General features: G+C 37.8%; 1 protein-coding gene across 1 annotated transcript in view; it reads right to left on the reverse strand.

The window, feature by feature from the left end:
• DOK6 (docking protein 6) overlaps positions 1-19,178 on the reverse strand; it is a 269,235-nt gene that overhangs the window by 125,976 nt on the left and 124,081 nt on the right. The window contains exon 3 of the mRNA XM_074877431.1: positions 17,178-17,292. Within this exon, the coding sequence (XP_074733532.1) occupies positions 17,178-17,292 (115 nt within the window). The remainder of the gene's footprint in view (positions 1-17,177; positions 17,293-19,178) is intronic.

A 19,178-nucleotide genomic window follows, 5' to 3' on the forward strand; every position in this document is an offset into this window, starting at 1 on the left:
TTGCCTTATCTACACATTAATACACTATAAGTTTCTAAACCAATTAAAATTGAAAAAAAGATTTCATTTTTATGACTAAAAATTAAAATGCAACTTTTAGTCACAGCCTCTCTCTATTGTTTTCTCCATTGATTAACTTCAGTATTAACCTCAGATTAATTTACAATGCAGATTTATTAGCAGTTGGATGCAGCTGGAATTGCTTAAAACAAAACTTTAAAGGCAACCATGCTTTAGGAGAGAAATTGGAAAAAAATAAAGCTTTTTTAGAGCTAAAAAGTTAATTTCTGTATATAGGTTACGAAAACATTGTATGAATGTACTTGTCGGGGTCACCATTAGCCGGGGTCCTTATTTCTCCGTGCGGGAACAGAAACGACGCAACACCAATGTGATGATCAGGTCGTCCATCTTTTTTTTTTTTATTCCTTTTCTGGTTACATTTATATTCTACTAAGTTCCATACACGCACTCATCTATCTTCTAATAGGCTACAGGTCATCTACACGTGCTGTTCACGCGCCTCTACAAGCATTTGCATTGGTTAATTGCAATTAGCACGTAAAGCCCAAAACTTGCCAAAACTCCCTTATCTCATACCCTGTTTTGCTCAGACTTGTGCACTTTTGCTGACCACAGGTGTTTCTCACTTATCTGCTATCTTGTGTGTTTTTGCCAGCCTTATTTTGCTGGCCTTGTCTTCGTCCTTGCATTCTTCTGTCTGCACTAACTTTCTCCCAGCGCGGCCCAGACTCCTACATGTACTTGAACTGCAGTTACAGAAAATATTTTCACATTTTCCTGTTTCAGTGCAATCTTCATATAGAAAAAACTGAATTGCAATTAATGTCATATTGATTTGAAGATGAGCGGTGTACTTTGGGCCTCTTTTAAAAACCACACTACTTTAAAATTACATTAAGAGAAGCACTGATTGTGACTGATAAAGCTTTTTTTAAAATTAAGCTTCTTTGTATATCTGAAGCACAATTTGCTTCTTGGCCTTAGACTGAATTTCCTTATTTGATATAAATAAAAAAGAAAAGATTTAGTATCAGATCTCCAGAGAATTTAAGGCTGAACATCCCAAACTGACAGAGGAACTAGTCACACAGTAAAATTCATTCAGGAAAATACTTTCTTATTTATTTACCAGGAAAAAAGGCCAAGTCCTCTCTTTGAGGGATTTAATGCCGACTTCTTGGAACTTCATGCCAGGATCATCAATTACTCTAAGCAGGGGAAATTCAGTTGTCTGGGAATAAACTATTTAGAAACTGAAATCTCTGCTAATTGGTGCATTTGTGGTTCATGTGCATATATACTTGAAATCTAGGAATTTTAATCATTACATGAAAGAAACTGTTGCATGCTTGTAACTGGAACCCAATTTTTTGAGACTAATGAACTACTTTAGTTAAATCTAAAAAAAAACAGAGGCCAGTCTCAATAATGCTAGACTACTGCCATAAAATATAGTCTTGAAAAGACTACCGTTAAAACCAATGCATAACTACTGGGAAGGACTTGATAATTTGAAAGAGAAACTTGCTACTGTATAAAATTCACAAAAGGACTGGACACTTCTCCAGGTAAGAGATTGTTTTGTGTGCTGCTCTCAGAGATTATGAGGCAATAATTACTTACTGGAAAGCTTCTTATACTTTTCTGAAGGGAGCATACTTCCTACTTTTATTTGGAGGACATAAAAAATTATAGATGTGGTAGTCTTTTCAAATACACAGGAAAAGCGAACAATTTGAATTATTGAAATTTAGAGTTATTTCTACCTAAAATTTATTTATTTATGTTCTTTAAGTCATAGTTCAATATGTTTTCTCATGACATATTGCCAAAGAGATTAAAAAACCTGAATGGGCTGTGACAATGTATTAAGTAACTTTGCTCTCCAGGTATGGAAGCTGGGACAACTCTAGAAAATCTCACAAGAGCATTCGGTCAGAAGTCACATAAATCTTTGTCTTTGCCTATTACTACATAGCTGTAATAGTCCCACACATGGTTCAGTCTTAAGAATTGTTTTAGGTATCACTGCTAGCCAGCAGTGAAATGCAAATGTATAAGCTTTACCAATCACCCTGACTGCAGTTGCCATTCTGGCTGGGTTGGTGCTGATAGCAACTTTCATATTGGCAGTGGACTTCTAGCAACCTCTCAAAATGTTATGAAGAAAGGTGGACAGTGAACACCAAATATGTTGTTTTGTTTTGCTTTGGGTTTTTTTTAATGTGCACAAATTTGTCCCAAATTTTCATGCCTAGACTGTTCATGAAGTAGAACATCCCATGCTGAATAGATGGTTAAATACACATTAGTAGCACACAAAACTTTCTGTGCTCATTTACACATGCTGCTATTCTCAGACTGTCTTCATACAGTGACAAAAGTGTATCAAGAGGCTTGAAACAGTTAACCTGCTAACACTCCCATATACCTTACACACAGTAGCCAAATGTAACGTAAGCTGAATAGTGACAGAGAATGAAAAATAGATCGGGTGTTTCAGGTTTGGAGCAGTAAATTATTATGTTATTCATTGAACTCTCCCTAGGCTCAGCCAGCCATACATCATCTGTCAATACTCCAAATTCAATCTATAAATTAATGTCATGATTTTTGTGCTGTCACTAAATGTATGCTATTCTGAGAAGAGGTCAGGAACCGCAGAAATTATGTAATTTTACAGGGTGATACATATTCACAAATCCCAGGAGATCTGACCTACATTCCACGCAGATGAGCAGAAACCTTTTTATCTCAGCTGATACCTGGATTCCACTCCAGTGTTAACAAACTTGTGGAGAGCATATGGGGTATTACACCAATCCCAAAGGGAAAGGAAGTAGAAATATGCTCAAACACAATAGGTATGAGTTAAGTAATTGTATCTTCTATTATTTTTACAGAAAGATTTTAAGTGGGAAAAAATAATGGAAAGAAGGAAACTATCTAGAAGTTCACAAGCTATGCACTTCTCTATTGGCACATTAGCACTGAGTCAGTAACATCCCAGTACTTTCCAGAAGAGCAGACTGAAAGGATTACGAGTTCGAGTGAGTTATAATTAAAGTAAATAGATGTGCTTAAAACCCAAGAGCCTTAATACTACTAGTCCCAATAATAAAATAAAAAAAAATAAAAAAAAAAGAAAAAAGAAAGAAAAGACACAAACTAAGGATAAACAGTTACATAGGACTATCTTAAACTTGCTTATTTGCTAACATTTCCTTGATGAATTAATATTTCTTTATATACATATCGGGTTTACATGGCAAGGTTTTGGTAGTGAGGGATGTTGCAGTGGTAGTTTCTGTAAGAAAACAGCAGAAGCTGTCCCAGTGTTGAATAGAGCCAGTTCCAGCCAGCTCCAAGTGCTGCTGTCCAAAGCTGAGCCCATCAGCAATGTTGGTAGCACTTTTGTGAAAACACATTTAAGATACAACAAAAATGCTGCACAGCTGTGTGTTATAGGGAGGAGTGAAGAAGAAATGTGAGAGAAATAGCTCTGCAGACACCAAGGTGAAAGAAGGAGGGGGAGGAGGTGCTCCAGGCACCAGAGTAGAGATTCCCCTGCAGCCCTTGGAGAAGACCATGGTGACCCAGGTTGTCTCTCTGCAGCCCATGGAGGACCCTGGTGGAGCAGATATCCACACTGCGGCCTGTGGAGAACCCCACTCCACAGCAGGTGGACATTCCCTGAAGGAAGCTGCAACCTGTGGAGAGCCCATGTAGGAGTAGGCTCCTGGCAGGAGATGCAGTCCATGGAGAGGAGCCCATGCAGGAGCAGGTTTTCTGGCAGAACCTGTGACCCCGTGGGGGACCCATGCTGGAGCAGTCTGTTCCTGAAGGACTGCACCCCATGGAAAGGACTGACACTGGAGCAGTTCTTGAAGAACTGCAGCCTGTGGGAAGGACCCATGTTGGAGAAGTTTGTGAAGGACTGTATACAGCGGCAGAGACCCCACGCTGGAGCAGGGGAAGAATATGAGGAGGAAGGATCAGCTGAGACAAAATGTTATGAACTGACTGCAACCCCCATTTCCCATCCCCCTGTGCTGCTTGGGGGAAGAGCTGGGAGTGAAGTTGAGCCTGAGAAGAAGGAAGGCGTAAGGAGAAGGTGTTTTCAGTTTTGTTTTTATTTCTCACTATCCTACTCTGTTACTAGTTATCCCAAGTCAAGCCTTTTTCAGTAATTCATGAGCGATCGCCCTGTCCTTATCTTGACCCATGAGCTTTCCATCAAATCTTCTTCCCCTGTCCTGCTGAGGAGGGGGAGTGAGAAAGCATCTTGCTGGGCACCTAGCAGCCAGTCAAGGTCCACCCACTACAACATAACTACATGTTCTCTGTGTCCTAGATATGAATGTTGGAGATAGAGGTAGTGCAGATTTCTTTTACCTAACCATACAGTCTGAATATTGTCATTGAACATGTCCTGCTTCCTCGCAGGTCTAGCATCATGTTTACTGGCAAGAGCAGGTGATCTTGTTTCTATTTTGACTCTACTGCAAATCAGGTGAGAAATGGGGGAAATTTGCAGAGACATGATGCCTTCTTAACATAAAGCTGCACTATTTACAGAATAGATCTGGCTTGCAGCCAAGACTGGTTGAATCTAGGCATGAAGACATAAACAAAACCCCCAAAAATTCTTTATTGACTAGCCCATTCAACAGGCAACAAAAAATACAACCCTTTGCAGATGACACACCTTAACCCGGTGCTAACATCTCTACACAGTTTTAAGGGATAAGTTTCAAGACAGTGATGATTCGCTCCAAAGTGTGTTATTCCTAGAGCTGGTTGGGACTTTTCTGACTAAATGCAGATTCATCAAGACCTAAATGCACTGTCAGAAATCTACTCATCTCTCTGCCTGTCTGCCTGGCAGGCTGCTGAAGAATCCACAACTTCAGCATCAAGGGCAGTTTTGTCATGCTGATGGGGGTCAGAAGCCTAAAAGCCTGGAGAAGAATAGCTACACTACAATAATCAGGCTCTGAAGTCCTGTCTGAATTTCCAAGGAAAACATCTTGTTTGAATTTCCTTCTTACGTGAACATTTTTTAAATCTATTTTTAAATTGCAATCTTTAGAACACAGGAAGTAGTAAATTTGAAACCATACAAATGTACACTATTACGTTTTGTAGTGCTAATTGCTAGAAAGCATAAGTCTAGCAAAGAAACTGAATCCATTTATCCTGGGTTTACAGAAGACTTCTTAAAACACTAAGACTCATTCATTTCTCTTCCAAGGTACCTACCACAGCAGAGGCCCCTATAACAAATTATTCATTTAAAGACTACCACATGCATAATGCAGCATGGGGCAGATTAACCAAGACGGAAAAGACAGGCTTTTGTTCTGGTTTCAACTATATAATGCTATGCCATTCTCTTTTCAACCTTAATACTCTTGATATATTTTTGTTTCTTTTAATTATGTTCAAAAAACCTAAACAGTCAAGACACAATCTACTAGGAATGATAAACATACATACAATAATACATATGTACACCTATAACTTCGTTAGGACAGAGAAGCTTCCCAAGATTACTTCCAGCCTTATTTTCTATCATAAATATAGGCAATGATTATTTTCTTCACTTTTTTTTTTTTTTCCTTCATGCTAAGACTTACTCTACATTGTTCTGTACATTTTGATAATGAAATCTGATTGGTTACAATTGGCTAAATGCCAATCAGACCATCATTTCAAATGCAGTGGTTATCATAACCATAATAAAATCAAGGTAATATGCCTGAGAACATGAACAGCATGCAGAAAAAAACCCTTTAAGTATAATGACAACATTACAGTCTTTAAAAAAATCCCAAAGACTTTTATATTGTGGAAAGCAAGTAAGAAATTACTTTGCTTAGCGTACAATGACAAATACTTATGTCTGGTTTAAGCCCAGCTGGCAGCCAAACACCATGCAGCCACTCGCTCACCCAAGGGATGCCGGAGAGAATTGGAGAAGTAAAGGTAAGGAGACTCGTAGGTTGAGATAAAAAAAAAATAACTGAAATAAAATAAAATAAAAATAATAATTATAGTGATAATAGTAATAATAGAAAACACAAATGAATAATGCACAATGCAATTGCTCACCACCTGCCGACCAATGCCCAGCCCATTCCCAACTAGTGTTCCCAGAGAAGAGAAAATCCCCAAACCACAAACACAGAGAAGAGAGAGACCCCCTCTTTCCAGCCGATCCTCATCTATATGCATAATGTTATATGATATGAAGTATTCCATTGGCCAATTTGGGTCTGTTGCTCTGGCCATGCTCCCTCACAGCTTCTTGTACACCTGCACACTGGCAGGACATGGGGAGCTGGAACGTCCTTGATTTCTTAGCCACAACTGAAAACATCAGTATATTATCAACATTCTTCTCATACCAAATCCCATACTGAATCCAAAATATAGCACTATTCTAGCTACCAAGAAGAAAAATTAGCTCTATCTCAGCCAAAACCAGGATCTGTTCTGCAAACACTAGAGTGCTTATTAACATGGATGTTTAAAAGGCACTTTTAAAGTGAGAACATTAAATTTGCTTGCAAACTTCACCCTTTTTGAGCCCAACATGTTGTTCCATAACATGATTCCTGCATGTAAGAATGCATTAACAAACTATCCTGGAGAGGTTTTAGTTTTTGCATTATATAAAATGTGTAGCAATTTGAACAAGCAGGTTTTTTTCAGGATGAAGATGGCATATAGTTCATTTATTCTCATGTAGTGTGGAAAGCCAATTGTGCAATTTCTCTGATGAATGCTAAGGTATGGCCACAGAATACAAGCATCTAGCTTGTATCAGAAATAAATGGATGAAGAGGAAGAAAGAGGGATTATTCTCTACTTTGCTTTTTTTTTTTTTTTTTAATATTTCACATTTCTTACTGGTAATAGCAATTGCAAATCCATACTAGAACCTCACACATGGATATTTTAGTGAAAGTGGAATCTATATCAATACATATATCTATAGTAGACGTTTAATATGGAGAGATTCATTCCCAGGCTTTGTCACATTCATCTGCCATTCGGTTAATGAAGTTGCATTCCCAGTCCTTCTTCTGCAAACTCCTAATAGCAACTCAAAATATGAGGCAATTTTATGTGTAAAACTCATCAAGATTCTCAGATAGTTTTCAGTAATACTTTCATTATTCTGTGTGAATGCCTTTTGGCAGTGTAAAACAGGCCAATATTTTTAAAAAGCAATGCGTAGGGATGTTGTGTGATACACAGCATGAAGGCATGTTAAAATAGTGCCTTATTGCCTTACCTTCTAATAAAATATGTTTACATGATAAAAAGTAATTTGGACTTTCACACTTATAATATGATTTAAAAGTATTCTGTCATTGAAATTAATTTATGCCATGAATTATACAAAGGATAAACCAGTATCTCCATATCCTTGTTTCATAGGACTAGCAGTTATTCATGACACAGTACATTCATCAGACTCACTAAGAATCTCAAAATGGGATCAGGAAGAAATCTTGTTATATAGAGAGGCACAACCTATTAGTAATTTCAGATTACAGTTTAAGGGAAACAGACAGAGGCTAAGAAAAACTTTTATTTTTTTGGTTTTGGCCAAATGTTAGACCATGTTGTTAGACTGCATTTTTATGAGCTTGTGCCTTCAAACTAATACATACTTTGTTCTGGTATAAAACATAGATGTTGCAGACACTGCAAGGTTCAACAGATGTTTAACAGTTTACCAAAAAACCCCCAAACAATTCCATACCTCCATATGCCTGACATCCTGGACTTCACCATCACTAACCTACTTCCACTCTGTGCTTACTGGGAAAGGTAAACTGTGTGCTGAACTTCTAGGGCAGAGGGTTTTTGATTCATGTATTTCTCCCAGTCTCTCTAAAATCAATATTCAGCTGACCTTGCACCATCTACCAGATGAAGCCAAAATCTCCTTGCTCTCTTCTGTTGTCTTCTGAAGTTGTTCAGCTTCTGCAGGCAGGAAGATTTTTTCCTACTCTTACTCTCAAGGAGTCATACACACAGTCTAAAATGGATGATTCACTATCTTAGCTATCTAGTTTCACTTTTGTTCCTATGGGAACAGTTTATATTTCATATAAATTTCAATCCCTTTGAGTAAAACTGTGATAAGGAAAGCACTTACAGTGTCTACACTTCAATATATTTGTCCAGGAAGAAAGAATAATACAGAACTTCTCTACTTATCCAGATCCACTATGTTAAACATTAGTAAAGAGTGTCCAGACAAATTTACAGTACATCAACAGCAAGGGCAACTGAATGCTTATTCAGTATACACAACCATGTAATGAAACTTAAAGGAAGGAAAGAAAAACTTTCAGCCTCCAAATGTTTTGACCTTCAAAGCCTTAAATTTAGGGTTTCCCATATTGCAGTCCCAGAGCAAGCTTACCTCTTTCAATTTCCGCATTTAGAAATCTTACAGCTTTCCTACTCCTTTTGTCACGGCCCCCGCACATGCTCCTGCTAGGCTGGAAGTTAACCTTGTTTCCTTGCTGTCCCCCATTTGCCCTACAAACTGAGAATGCAGCAGTGTTCTCAGCTCAGGCACCTGCCTGGGAGAAGTGCTGGAGGGACGATGACCATTTTGTGTGTCTACTGTTATCAAATTCAGCAGCTGGCAATGCTACTAAAAGAAAATTTGAGTTTGTCTTCCCGAATACTTTTAAATGTTAATTTGTTTTAGAACTAAGTTTTCACTCAATTAATAACCTAAAAGTGGCTGAAAAGGGTGGAAAGTAATAGTGTAGTACCCGTTCCATCAACATCTATGTCCTGAAGATGGGGTGGTATTTTCTGCATTCCTTCCATTTGATAGTTATACATACTACCAAGATGTGTCAGAAAATTGTAACAATGTAGTTCAGACAGATAACCACAGAATAATTAGGACCAACAGAAAGCCAAACAACTATGAGAAATGAGAGCAAAAATCCAAATATTTCTGGTTTATAAATGTTAAAGTCAGAATAAAGATGCATATTTATAGGCAAACATGAAAAAAATTAGGAAATAAAAGTAATTACTAATGAAAAGGCAACTATTTGTCCAGAACAAAGGAATATACATTCAAATATTAATCTTAGAATATAACATTTATAACCATGACTCAGACTGAACTTTGCCTTGGAAGTAGATAGTGTTTCAAATATTATGATAAAAAAAGGAGAATGTAAGAATCCAGAGCAACATCTTTACTTCATGCAATGCCTGTCTTTCCACTCTTTTTCTGGATCTCAAAATATTGTGGCACGTGTGGAAGTGCGAACATGCATCTGACCTCCAATGAACCATACGCTTACAGAGAAGTAAGTAAGGCCCCTTCAGTATATTAAAAAAATAATCACAAACAGAAAGTAGAAAAGGCAGGGTCATAAATTTCATATAGCAATCCCTGCCACTTTAGCAGATAAATATACCATCTTTCAGAATATTTTAAACTATATAGGATTATTTTTATGCATGCAAAATGTGAACTTTGAATTCCTCTTTCCAGTACCAAAACTGTATTTGGGAAGCTGTTCTTCACTTTTACCACCTCCATGATGCTGGAGCTTCAAACTCACAAAACTAACATTGAAAATGGGAACTTTAATCTGGTTGTTTTTAAAGTTTATGTAGCCATTTGTACTCTTAGTAATAACAGCAGGTATGATCATTGATGCTCCATCTCAAAGCCTCAATGTTTCACTGTAATTTTAATCCAAAACCTCCAGGCTTCTTAGCTGTCAAAGGATATAGTGATATGAATTACATCTAATATTCCACTGACATCTGTCAAACTCTTCAAGCACAGAATATTTTTGCTTGTGAAAACTATCAAGGAGAAAAAGCCCAGCTCATAATCAGTAGTAATTTGGCAATAGCCCAAAAGCTTTTTCAGTACAAAAATGAACTGAATTTGTGCCTTTTAAAATGCTAGCAGTGGTGTAATTTTTTTTAAAGAAAAGAATGCAACACCAACAAGTGGTGAAAACAGGTTTAAAAGGAAAAACATATACGGAACTAAAAAAACCACATTGCTGAACACATTGCTACTTGAGACCAACAGTCTTTCATTTTCAACAAAGTGAAACTTTTTTTTGCAGAGTTATAACAAGACTTACTTTCACAGTTTGACGGCACTCAGAAAAAATTGAAGGCATAAGAATATAGAAGAAAAACACTGTTTATCTTATAGATGTATAAAAGAGTTTTATCAAGGTAACCATCACAGCATCAAGACGTTCAAGAAATTAAAATGCTGGACTGAGTCAAAACAACCGCAAGAATATTATCAGTCAAGCTTTATCAATATAGTGTAATGATGGATAAACCCCTAAAGCAGAAGTTTCAAGCAGAACAGCTGATTGACTTCTTGCAATAACCAAATTCTATTTTGAATAGAGGAAGTTTTAAGGAAATGCCAAACCATAACCTCTTAAAAATAATGAAGATGTTTCTTGATTGCAGTGACTCTAGAACTGCAGTTCAAGTGTGCCTGGAAAGAAAGAAACCCTTTAGATTCATCTACTTCTATACAGAATGGGGCACTGTAGTGAAGCGAAGCCAGACAAATACCAGTATCTTAGGTGATGTCTACATTTGTTTCACAGCTGCAGTTTTAAGATTTTTCTGTGATTTTTACCCCTTTTCTTTTTCTCATGTTATGTCTTATTCTGTACTCAAATCACTGAAATCACGCATTAGCCCTAATTTATTTTGTCTCTCTTGTCTCTGAATCCATATTATTGGCAACCTCCCCAATTTGATTTTATCAACAGATTTACAAGTTCATCAATTTTCTTCACATTCTGTTGTTTAGAAATCAAAATAAATTTTACACAAACCTGTGCTGGTGGGTTCACAGAGCCTAAAAGAGCCAGGGACTTGTATCACTTAATATTTTGCTGGTCTTGCAAAAGGAAAAATCATGCTCCCATATTGTGTGTCACTGACCTAGTGCAACCCAGAAACTTCATACGTTGAAAGCTAGCTATTATTCAGGCATAATTCTCATCATGCTAGCAACTTCCATAATAGCACTGTAAACTTCTAGCTTTAATCAGTATTCATATGTCTGACAACTTCATTTTCTTGCTGGTCCTGCATAGCTACCATTGCTCTCTGCATCATATCCACAACTTTAGAGAGAGTTTACAGGGCATTTCAGAACATCTGTCTCAGTGCAGACACTTGGGTTACTGCCACATTACAGACATTAGGCTTGCAGGAATAAGAGCTTCTCAATAGATACATGTGTCTGAGCATAGCAATATATATACAAAAACTTTCAGAACACTTACCTGAAAAAAATCACAACAACAAAAAAACCAGACAAACAAAACCCATTCCAACAACTTTTTTTAAAAATGTATTAGTGAAAGACAGCACCTCAAACTCAGTGGCTAGCATCCAGAGTTAAAAGACTTTTTCCATTTGCTTGATAGTATACTGAGGAGTGCAGAAAAAAAAAAACCACATGGGAATGGGGAAGGATTTCTGTGAGGCTGTGTGGAACCTCACTGCTTTAACTCCTAGAAATTTCCCTCTAAATTTTCAGTCTCTGTTGCTCCTGCTAATTGAATAGCCGTAGCAATATAGACTGATACTGGGCACATATGCTATATTTGTTCTTGTGGTAAGGTCACTTTATATCTTAAAAACTTTCCTTTTTTCCTCTTTGATGTATTTAAAAGACAACAGTAATGTCTTTTTAACCTTTATTATACTGGAGCAAATATGCTCAGTTCCCCCAAACTGCTTCATTTTTTTTCCACAGTATTCTGTCCTTCCACTTAACCTGCTTATACATTTGGCAACATCTAATTTTAATTGTCTCAATGTGTTAGCAACCTGAGAGTTTTTCATTTCCCTGTTTCTAAAGCAACTCAGAATTCCATGATTCTTGATAAAAAAAATTTATGAACATTTTTTTAATGGCAATAACTTTCACATGATTTTCAGGGAGGCCAAAACTGAGACCTTAGCCTTTTCCTTGATAAGATGGCAAAAATTTCCCATTGTCTGAAGAAGAACTCCCACTCTTTAGAGTCTGTCTTAAGTTCAATGAGTTATAGAGTACTTTTCATGTTATTTAATCACTGTGACTTCTCATTAGTTTACTTCTACTGAAACAATTCTGATGGTAACTGAAACAATTTAAAAATGTTGCTTGCTCATCACCAAAGTCACAAGTCTCTGCCCACCAGAAGAGATGTCAGAAAGATATAGTGACAGCAAGCAGCTTCTTTCTCTCCCTGAAGAGGGATAATTCTTTTTTAAAGACTTGTTATCCCATGCATTTAATCATGGAACTGTAATATCTGAGATTGGTTTGCTCTTCAAAATTTTCCAATAGAACTTCATAACTGAACAGATTCCTACACCTGTTGTAGACATTTGGAGCACTGGTGGTAGTGATGGGAACAGCTAGATGATAAAAAAAAGCATATTTAGGATTTTTGTTTGTTTTTCTACAGAATGTTTTCATCAGCAAATGAAGATTACCAAAAATTAGATGCTCCTCATATAATTAATTTGTTGCAATCCTAATGGAAATATGGGGGCTACAGCCCATCCACAGCTCAGACTTGTCAGTAGCTGTCTCGAAGACTATAAACAAGCTGAGGGCCTAGAAGTCTTAGGAGCTTTGAAAAAAACCATAAGTTCTCAATCAGCACAATCAGTGGACTGGTATCACAACTCTCTGGCTTTCTGGGGAGGATCGAAGTGTTCTGCATCTTTAGAGACCTATTTTAAAACAGAATAGCATTTTACTGTGCTTCATTCCATAATTAAGAAGGCCAAATCCCAGAAAAATGTGCTACTTTTCATTACATGGACTTTTAGACTGCACAGAGAAAAAGACATTGGCTCATACTGTCAAAACCAAAATGTTATGGTTATTTTAAAACATTTCGTGGTACAACTCTGACAAAAACCCTATCTCACATGGTTCAGTCCCCATATAAAGCCAGCTCAGCTTTAAGCATTACTTCCTCCTCCTTTCCAAGAAATTGACTCTATGCTCACCAGACCTTTTGCAAAGGGTTCAAGCATTACTCTTTTTATCTGCCCCTGGAGGACAAGATAATAGGAAACAAAATATCTTCTTCTGCATAGTTAGAGACTCCACAGTAGAAAAATGTTCCTATCATGAAACTTTGGGATCCTAAATAATTCAAGAAGGTCAAGCAGCTATGATTCTAGAAGATTTTTGACTGAGTCAAAACCACTTGAGTGGTTCTTTCTCACTGAAGCCACAGGAAAGAAGAGGTATTAGTAGAGTAAAGGTATACTGTGTTAACCAAAGAAGTGGCCTGATTTGCCAAAATAAACACCATTGTGTGTAGATCACTACACACTATGAGGTTGTTAAAAATCTAGGCATTGTCCCATAGAAACCACTGCTACTGAACATTTTTTTAGAGATCTGAGAAGAAGAAAAAAACATTTCAAATAACAAGCAGCTCCTTAACTTTGATAATCCCTTAAACTCTGATAAGTTTCATGAAAGAAGGCAAAGTACTTGGCACATTTCAGCAGCAGTAAAAATGGTGATAGTTCCTTGTGGGAAGACAGAACTCAGTTGTGGAAACAAGCTGCAAAATAAATTGTTTTTAGACCATATCTTCCTAGTTTGGAACACACAAAAGATTTGGAGTTGAAGGGTCAGATTTTAATGAAATAAAGCAGAGTTATCTATCTCATCTGATGGAGGTGATGCAGTCTATACTGTTTAGATAGACTGAAGTCATGGAGAAAGGCAAACTGATTGAAACTCGACAATACCCGCAGCTAAGATACGTAGTATTTCAGAAACAGCAAGATATCTGACACTTTTATAGCTCCATCTTCTCTGTATTCTCAGATGAGGTAGTTGTAGGGAGTGATAAGATCCTCTGAAGTTGTTTCTTCTCCAGGCTGAACAGGCTCGGCTCTCAGTCTCTCTTCACATGTCATGTGCTCCTGACCCTGACCCTTGGTGGCCCTCCACTGGGTTTGCTTCTGTATGTCAATAATCTTGTGCTGAGAGCACAGAGATGGACACAGTACTCCAGATGTGGTCTTATCAATGCTGAATAGAAGGGAAGGATCACTTCCCTGCATGTGCTGTCAACACTCTTACTAATGCAATCCAGGATATATTCAGCTTGCTGTCCACTAGGACCCCAGGGCCTTTTCTGCAGAGCTGCTTGCCATACAGTTGCCCCCAGCCTGCCTTGTTGCCTGGGATTGCTCCAACCCAGGGGCAAGACTTTTCATTTTCTCTTGCAGAACTTCAAAAGGTTACTGTGAGTCCATTTCCACCCCAATCTGGCGTCACCTGCAAGCTTGCTGAGAGCACTCACCATCTCACTATCTGGGTTGTCAATGAAGCATCAAACAGTATTAGTCCCAGCACTGATCCCTGAGGGACCCACTACCTACTGGCCACAAGCTTGACTTTGCAACTCTTTAAGACCAGACTATTTTCTACCCACTTTATAGTGCCATTATCCATCCCATGTCCCACCAATTTGGGGACTGAGGAGGAGGCTATGGGAGGCTGTCAAAGAAAATATCAAGGTATACAACAGCCATGGTCTTTCCCTTGCCCACAGTGCCAAACACCTCACCATAAAACACATGATTTGCATACGGAAAATATTTTAGCTACTCCCATTCACCTTGTTGTCTTTCATGTGTTTACACATGATTTACTCCAACAGTGTTCTCAGGGACTGAGGTGAGGCTGACTAGCCTGTAGTTATTTGGATCCTCCTTCTTGTCATTCTTGATGATCTAGTTTCATGGACTTGTGTATGACACCCAAGTGATTTAAGTAATGTCTGACTCTGCCTTGCTCTGCTGTGGGTATTACTTCACTCCCACTGTCTGCTAAGAGGCTCAGAAACCTGGAAGACCTGAGGACAAACCTTGCAAATGAAAACCAAGGTACAAAAAAGCCATCAAGTACCTCAGCCTTTCTCATGCCCCTTGTCACTAGGTCCACTGCCCCACCGAGCAATGGACCCACACTCACTTGGCCTTTGAAAGAAACCTTTGCTGTCCCTCACCTCCATGGCTAGTTTCAGCTCCAGCTGAGCTGGAGCTTTCCTGGCTCCATTCCCATATACATGAACAATGCCTCTGTATCCCTCCCAAGTAGTCTGTCCCTGCTTCTGTGTGCTTCCCTTTTAGTATTTGAGCTGAGTCAGGAGCTACACGTTCATCCATACTGGTCTTCTGCAATGCTTGTATTCTGAAGAATGGGAAGGACAGTTCTTGTGCTCAGAGGATGCTGTCCTTGAAGATTAGCTAGCTCGCCTGGGTCTTTTGCTCTCCAAGGCAATTATCAACAGGATCCTGTCAAGCACATCCTTAAACAGAGCATCTCCCCTCATCACAGTATTGATCTATATCAAGAAATTGTCTTCAATCTATTCCAGAAATCTGGATTGCTTGTGTCCAGCCATATTGGCTGTCCAATAGATTTTGTTGTGGTTAAAGTCACCCAAGAGTACCAACGTCTGGGACTCTGAGGCCTTTTCCACTTGCCTTAAGAATGATTCATCTGCTTTCTCTTGTTGATGAGAAGGTCTATAGCAGACACCTGCTACAATATCACCTGTGTTGGTCTGTCCTTTGATCTCTGCCCACAAGCTCTCCACTGGTCACTTCACCCAAGGCTCCATCCATTCAAAACACACCTTTGCATAGAGCATAGCCTTAAGGTAGGACATCTTGTACTGGCATCTTTGTTAGCACCTTAAGGTACTTGTGTCTTGTACAAACAACGGGGTTCAAGGTTAAGGACTTGCATCGTGTTTGTTACAGAAGAAAGGGATGAGTGTGCCAGACATGCTGGACTTTCTTAGGTTTTCCCCTTCTTTGAGGAAAGAATCCTGAAGTTATGATTTGCTGTCACTCTTTTCAAATATACCTGCACCCTAGTAATTCTAGGGAAGGAATAAGATTTTTGCATTAGAGAAAAAGGGGAATGAATGTGTACGCAAATGGAAAAGTTTCTGGAAAACTGATTTCAGTGTTGCTGAAATATAATTTAAGTTTTTTTGTTTAATTATTAATCGTATTATAGAGGCATTATTAATTCTACACATTAGAAATTGAAGTCTTTAATGTTAACTACTTATCTAATAATTTGTTAAACTGATTCTAGAAAGACACAGATTTTCTATATTTGTGTTTTTAAATTTAAATTAATGAACAAATGTCAATCCATCTTTTCTGATGGGATATACATATCAATGTTTGCAATACTTATCACAAAATCCACATAATTCATGACTTTACACACTTCTAACCTACCTCCTCCATGTTTCTTGAATTTTGTTTCACTATATTTAACTTAGATTGTACACCATGTAATGTTTATATGATAATATTAAGATATAATTTTAAAATACACAGTTTCAAATATGTCACTAAACAAATAGAAACTTCCTCATTAAAAAAATTCTTTTAAAAAACATTTTTTCAGGTAGAATATACCCTAGGACACAGGCATGTACTATTGCATTTTCAAAGAAAACAGTGCACTTTAATACTGCAGTGTTCTGTGTCTCACAAGTAAACTACCTGTCATTATGTAGCGTGATGCCCAAGTCTGTTCTCAACTTAACTCATTCATTATACCATGTAGCTGTTTAAGCCGCAGACTGCTTGACATCCAGCTTTACAATATCCTAGGGTTTTAACTGGTATTTACCTCTTCTTTGCAATGGCATGATAATTATTAGTTTTGCAAGTGCCTATAGCAAAACTTGGTAAAAAAAAGAATGTTTCACATCTTGACTTAATAACATCCCATAGGTATTTTTTAATCAGTTTTACAAGTTTAGCTGAAAATCTCCAGTCTTCAGACCATCTGCATTCAGTCAAAGATAAGTAATGGAAGAAAGAGCTCTGTAACACCCCCAACATCTCCTGAAGTATATTAAAAAAATCCCTACCAAACCCCCAAAAACCTAAACACCAAATTCCAAAGTTCTTGTTTACAAAAAATTCCTTTAAGCTAAGGATTTCTATCTGGTGTTTTAAGTTAATTCATCTGAGTAAGACTTTGATGTGTAACTTGATTTCTTCAAGCTGGAGATGTAGTACCAATCACTTACCTGACTCACACGCAAATGTCTTTGACGTCTCATCATGAAAGATAATTGCCACTGCATGCTTCTTTGTCTCTCGAGGCAATCTAGTTATGTTTTTGATATTGTGCAGCTCAGTTACCTTAAAATGAAGAAAAGAATTTTAGGCCAGTGTATAAATAGTACAAACAAAAATATTAACTATAACTACTCAATTTTTATTATGATCTGTTTTTTCCCCCTAAATCTACTTAAATTTATAAGTTTTTTAATCAACAAAAACACATAAATATGTACAGTCTACAGTTGCAAAGCTTTCTATAAAATGTAATGTATCAAAAAGTGAATGGTCTACTTCCTTAATAAAGTTCTACTTGGAATCATAGTTATTACAATGACATCAAGACAGTCTTGTGAATATTTTATAATATATTTTTCTATTTCTACATTCATACAGTGTTGATCAGTTTCAGAATCTGCATCAAATACATAACCTAATGTAGGAACAGCAATGTCTTATTAGTTACGGAAAGTAACTCAATTATCATGCCAATTAGTATCACCAAACTGCAAGGATAGATCCTCATCTGTCTTTAAAGTGTAATTGCCATCCTTATAAGAACTGAAAATTTTATTTTCCAAATATTAGAAAAACTTATCAACAAAAAAATACTCGTATCAAATTTACAGCATAAACAATTCAATTTATTTCCATTTTCCTTTGATGCAAGTAGATAACTACAATTAACACAAATGGAAGAAAAATATGTTATTACAACCAGAGCTGGTAGCACAGCCTATATTAAACTGCTTAACACTTTACATTATAAAGTCTTCTCTCAGTTTCTTGGAACTCTGGGCAAACTTTATCTGTTTATAGTTAGCTTTTCCAGGCAGGACATCTGCCTCAGGCAGAATTAATTTCTTAAAAATGTCATCCATATGAGTTTGGCCACCTATGACTAGGAAAAAATGGACTGAATGTGGGTGGGTTTTTTCATTTTGTTTTGTAATTCTTATGCTCCCTCTGTACAGCTCTAGTATTCCTTTTCATATGCTAGAAAGAATGCTTTTTAAGAGACAGAAATTTTATATGGTGCTGTAAAAAAATGGAACATGCTATGGCAAAGACATTGCAAAAAAGATTGAGAGCAGATGAGCACTGAGAGTCATCAAGAAGCAGAGACAAAGCATGAAGTGGAATGTGTAGGTGCTGATGACAAACCTGAGACCAGAACTGAAGACTGCTATGGGGTCTATCTTGACAGCCTTCCACAAAACTCACTCCAGTTTGTCAATCTTTGCTGTAATAGGTATGTCAAAACTGTATGTGGTACTCTAGATGTGGTCTAATGACTGCTCAACAGAGGGGGATAATCACTCCCTGTATTGCTTGGCCATGGTCCTGTTCATACAGCCCACGGAGGAGACCTGGGGTGTTGGCCATCTTTGCTGGCTGAGGCACCATCCCTCAGAGCCCTTCCCACAGGGCTGCTCCCAAGCCTGTGCCATCACAAGGACTTCTCTGTTCCAGGGCCAGGATCTGGCATCTGCCTTTATTCAGTTTCATAAGGTCCCCATCAGCCCATTCCTCCAGCCTGTTCCGGTCTCTGGAAGGTAGCCTGACTACCAAAAGCATATCAACTGATCCTTCCCAATTTGTTAGCTGCACAGTTGGTGAGTGCATGCTCATTACCTTCTCCAGGTTCCTGATACAATACTAATCAAGAGAGGTCACAGTACAGACACCGGCAGTTCTACATTTGCTACTGATCTTCAGGTAGAGTATGACCCATTAATCATGACTTTCTGGGTCTGACTAGCTGACCAGCCTTTCAACATCTAGACATCCACCCACCGAGATGATAAGGTCCCAACTTGCATATAAGAATATAATGGGAGACAATGTCAAAAGTCTTGCTAAAGTTGAGTACCCAACAACATCCATGGCTCTCTCCTCATCCCAAATCGTAGACAGCTATCAGATTGGTAAGGCATGATTTACCCTTTGTAAATCCATGCTGCCTC

The sequence above is a fragment of the Strix uralensis genome, chromosome 1 (assembly GCF_047716275.1).
Source record: "Strix uralensis isolate ZFMK-TIS-50842 chromosome 1, bStrUra1, whole genome shotgun sequence".
Lineage (NCBI taxonomy): Eukaryota > Metazoa > Chordata > Aves > Strigiformes > Strigidae > Strix > Strix uralensis.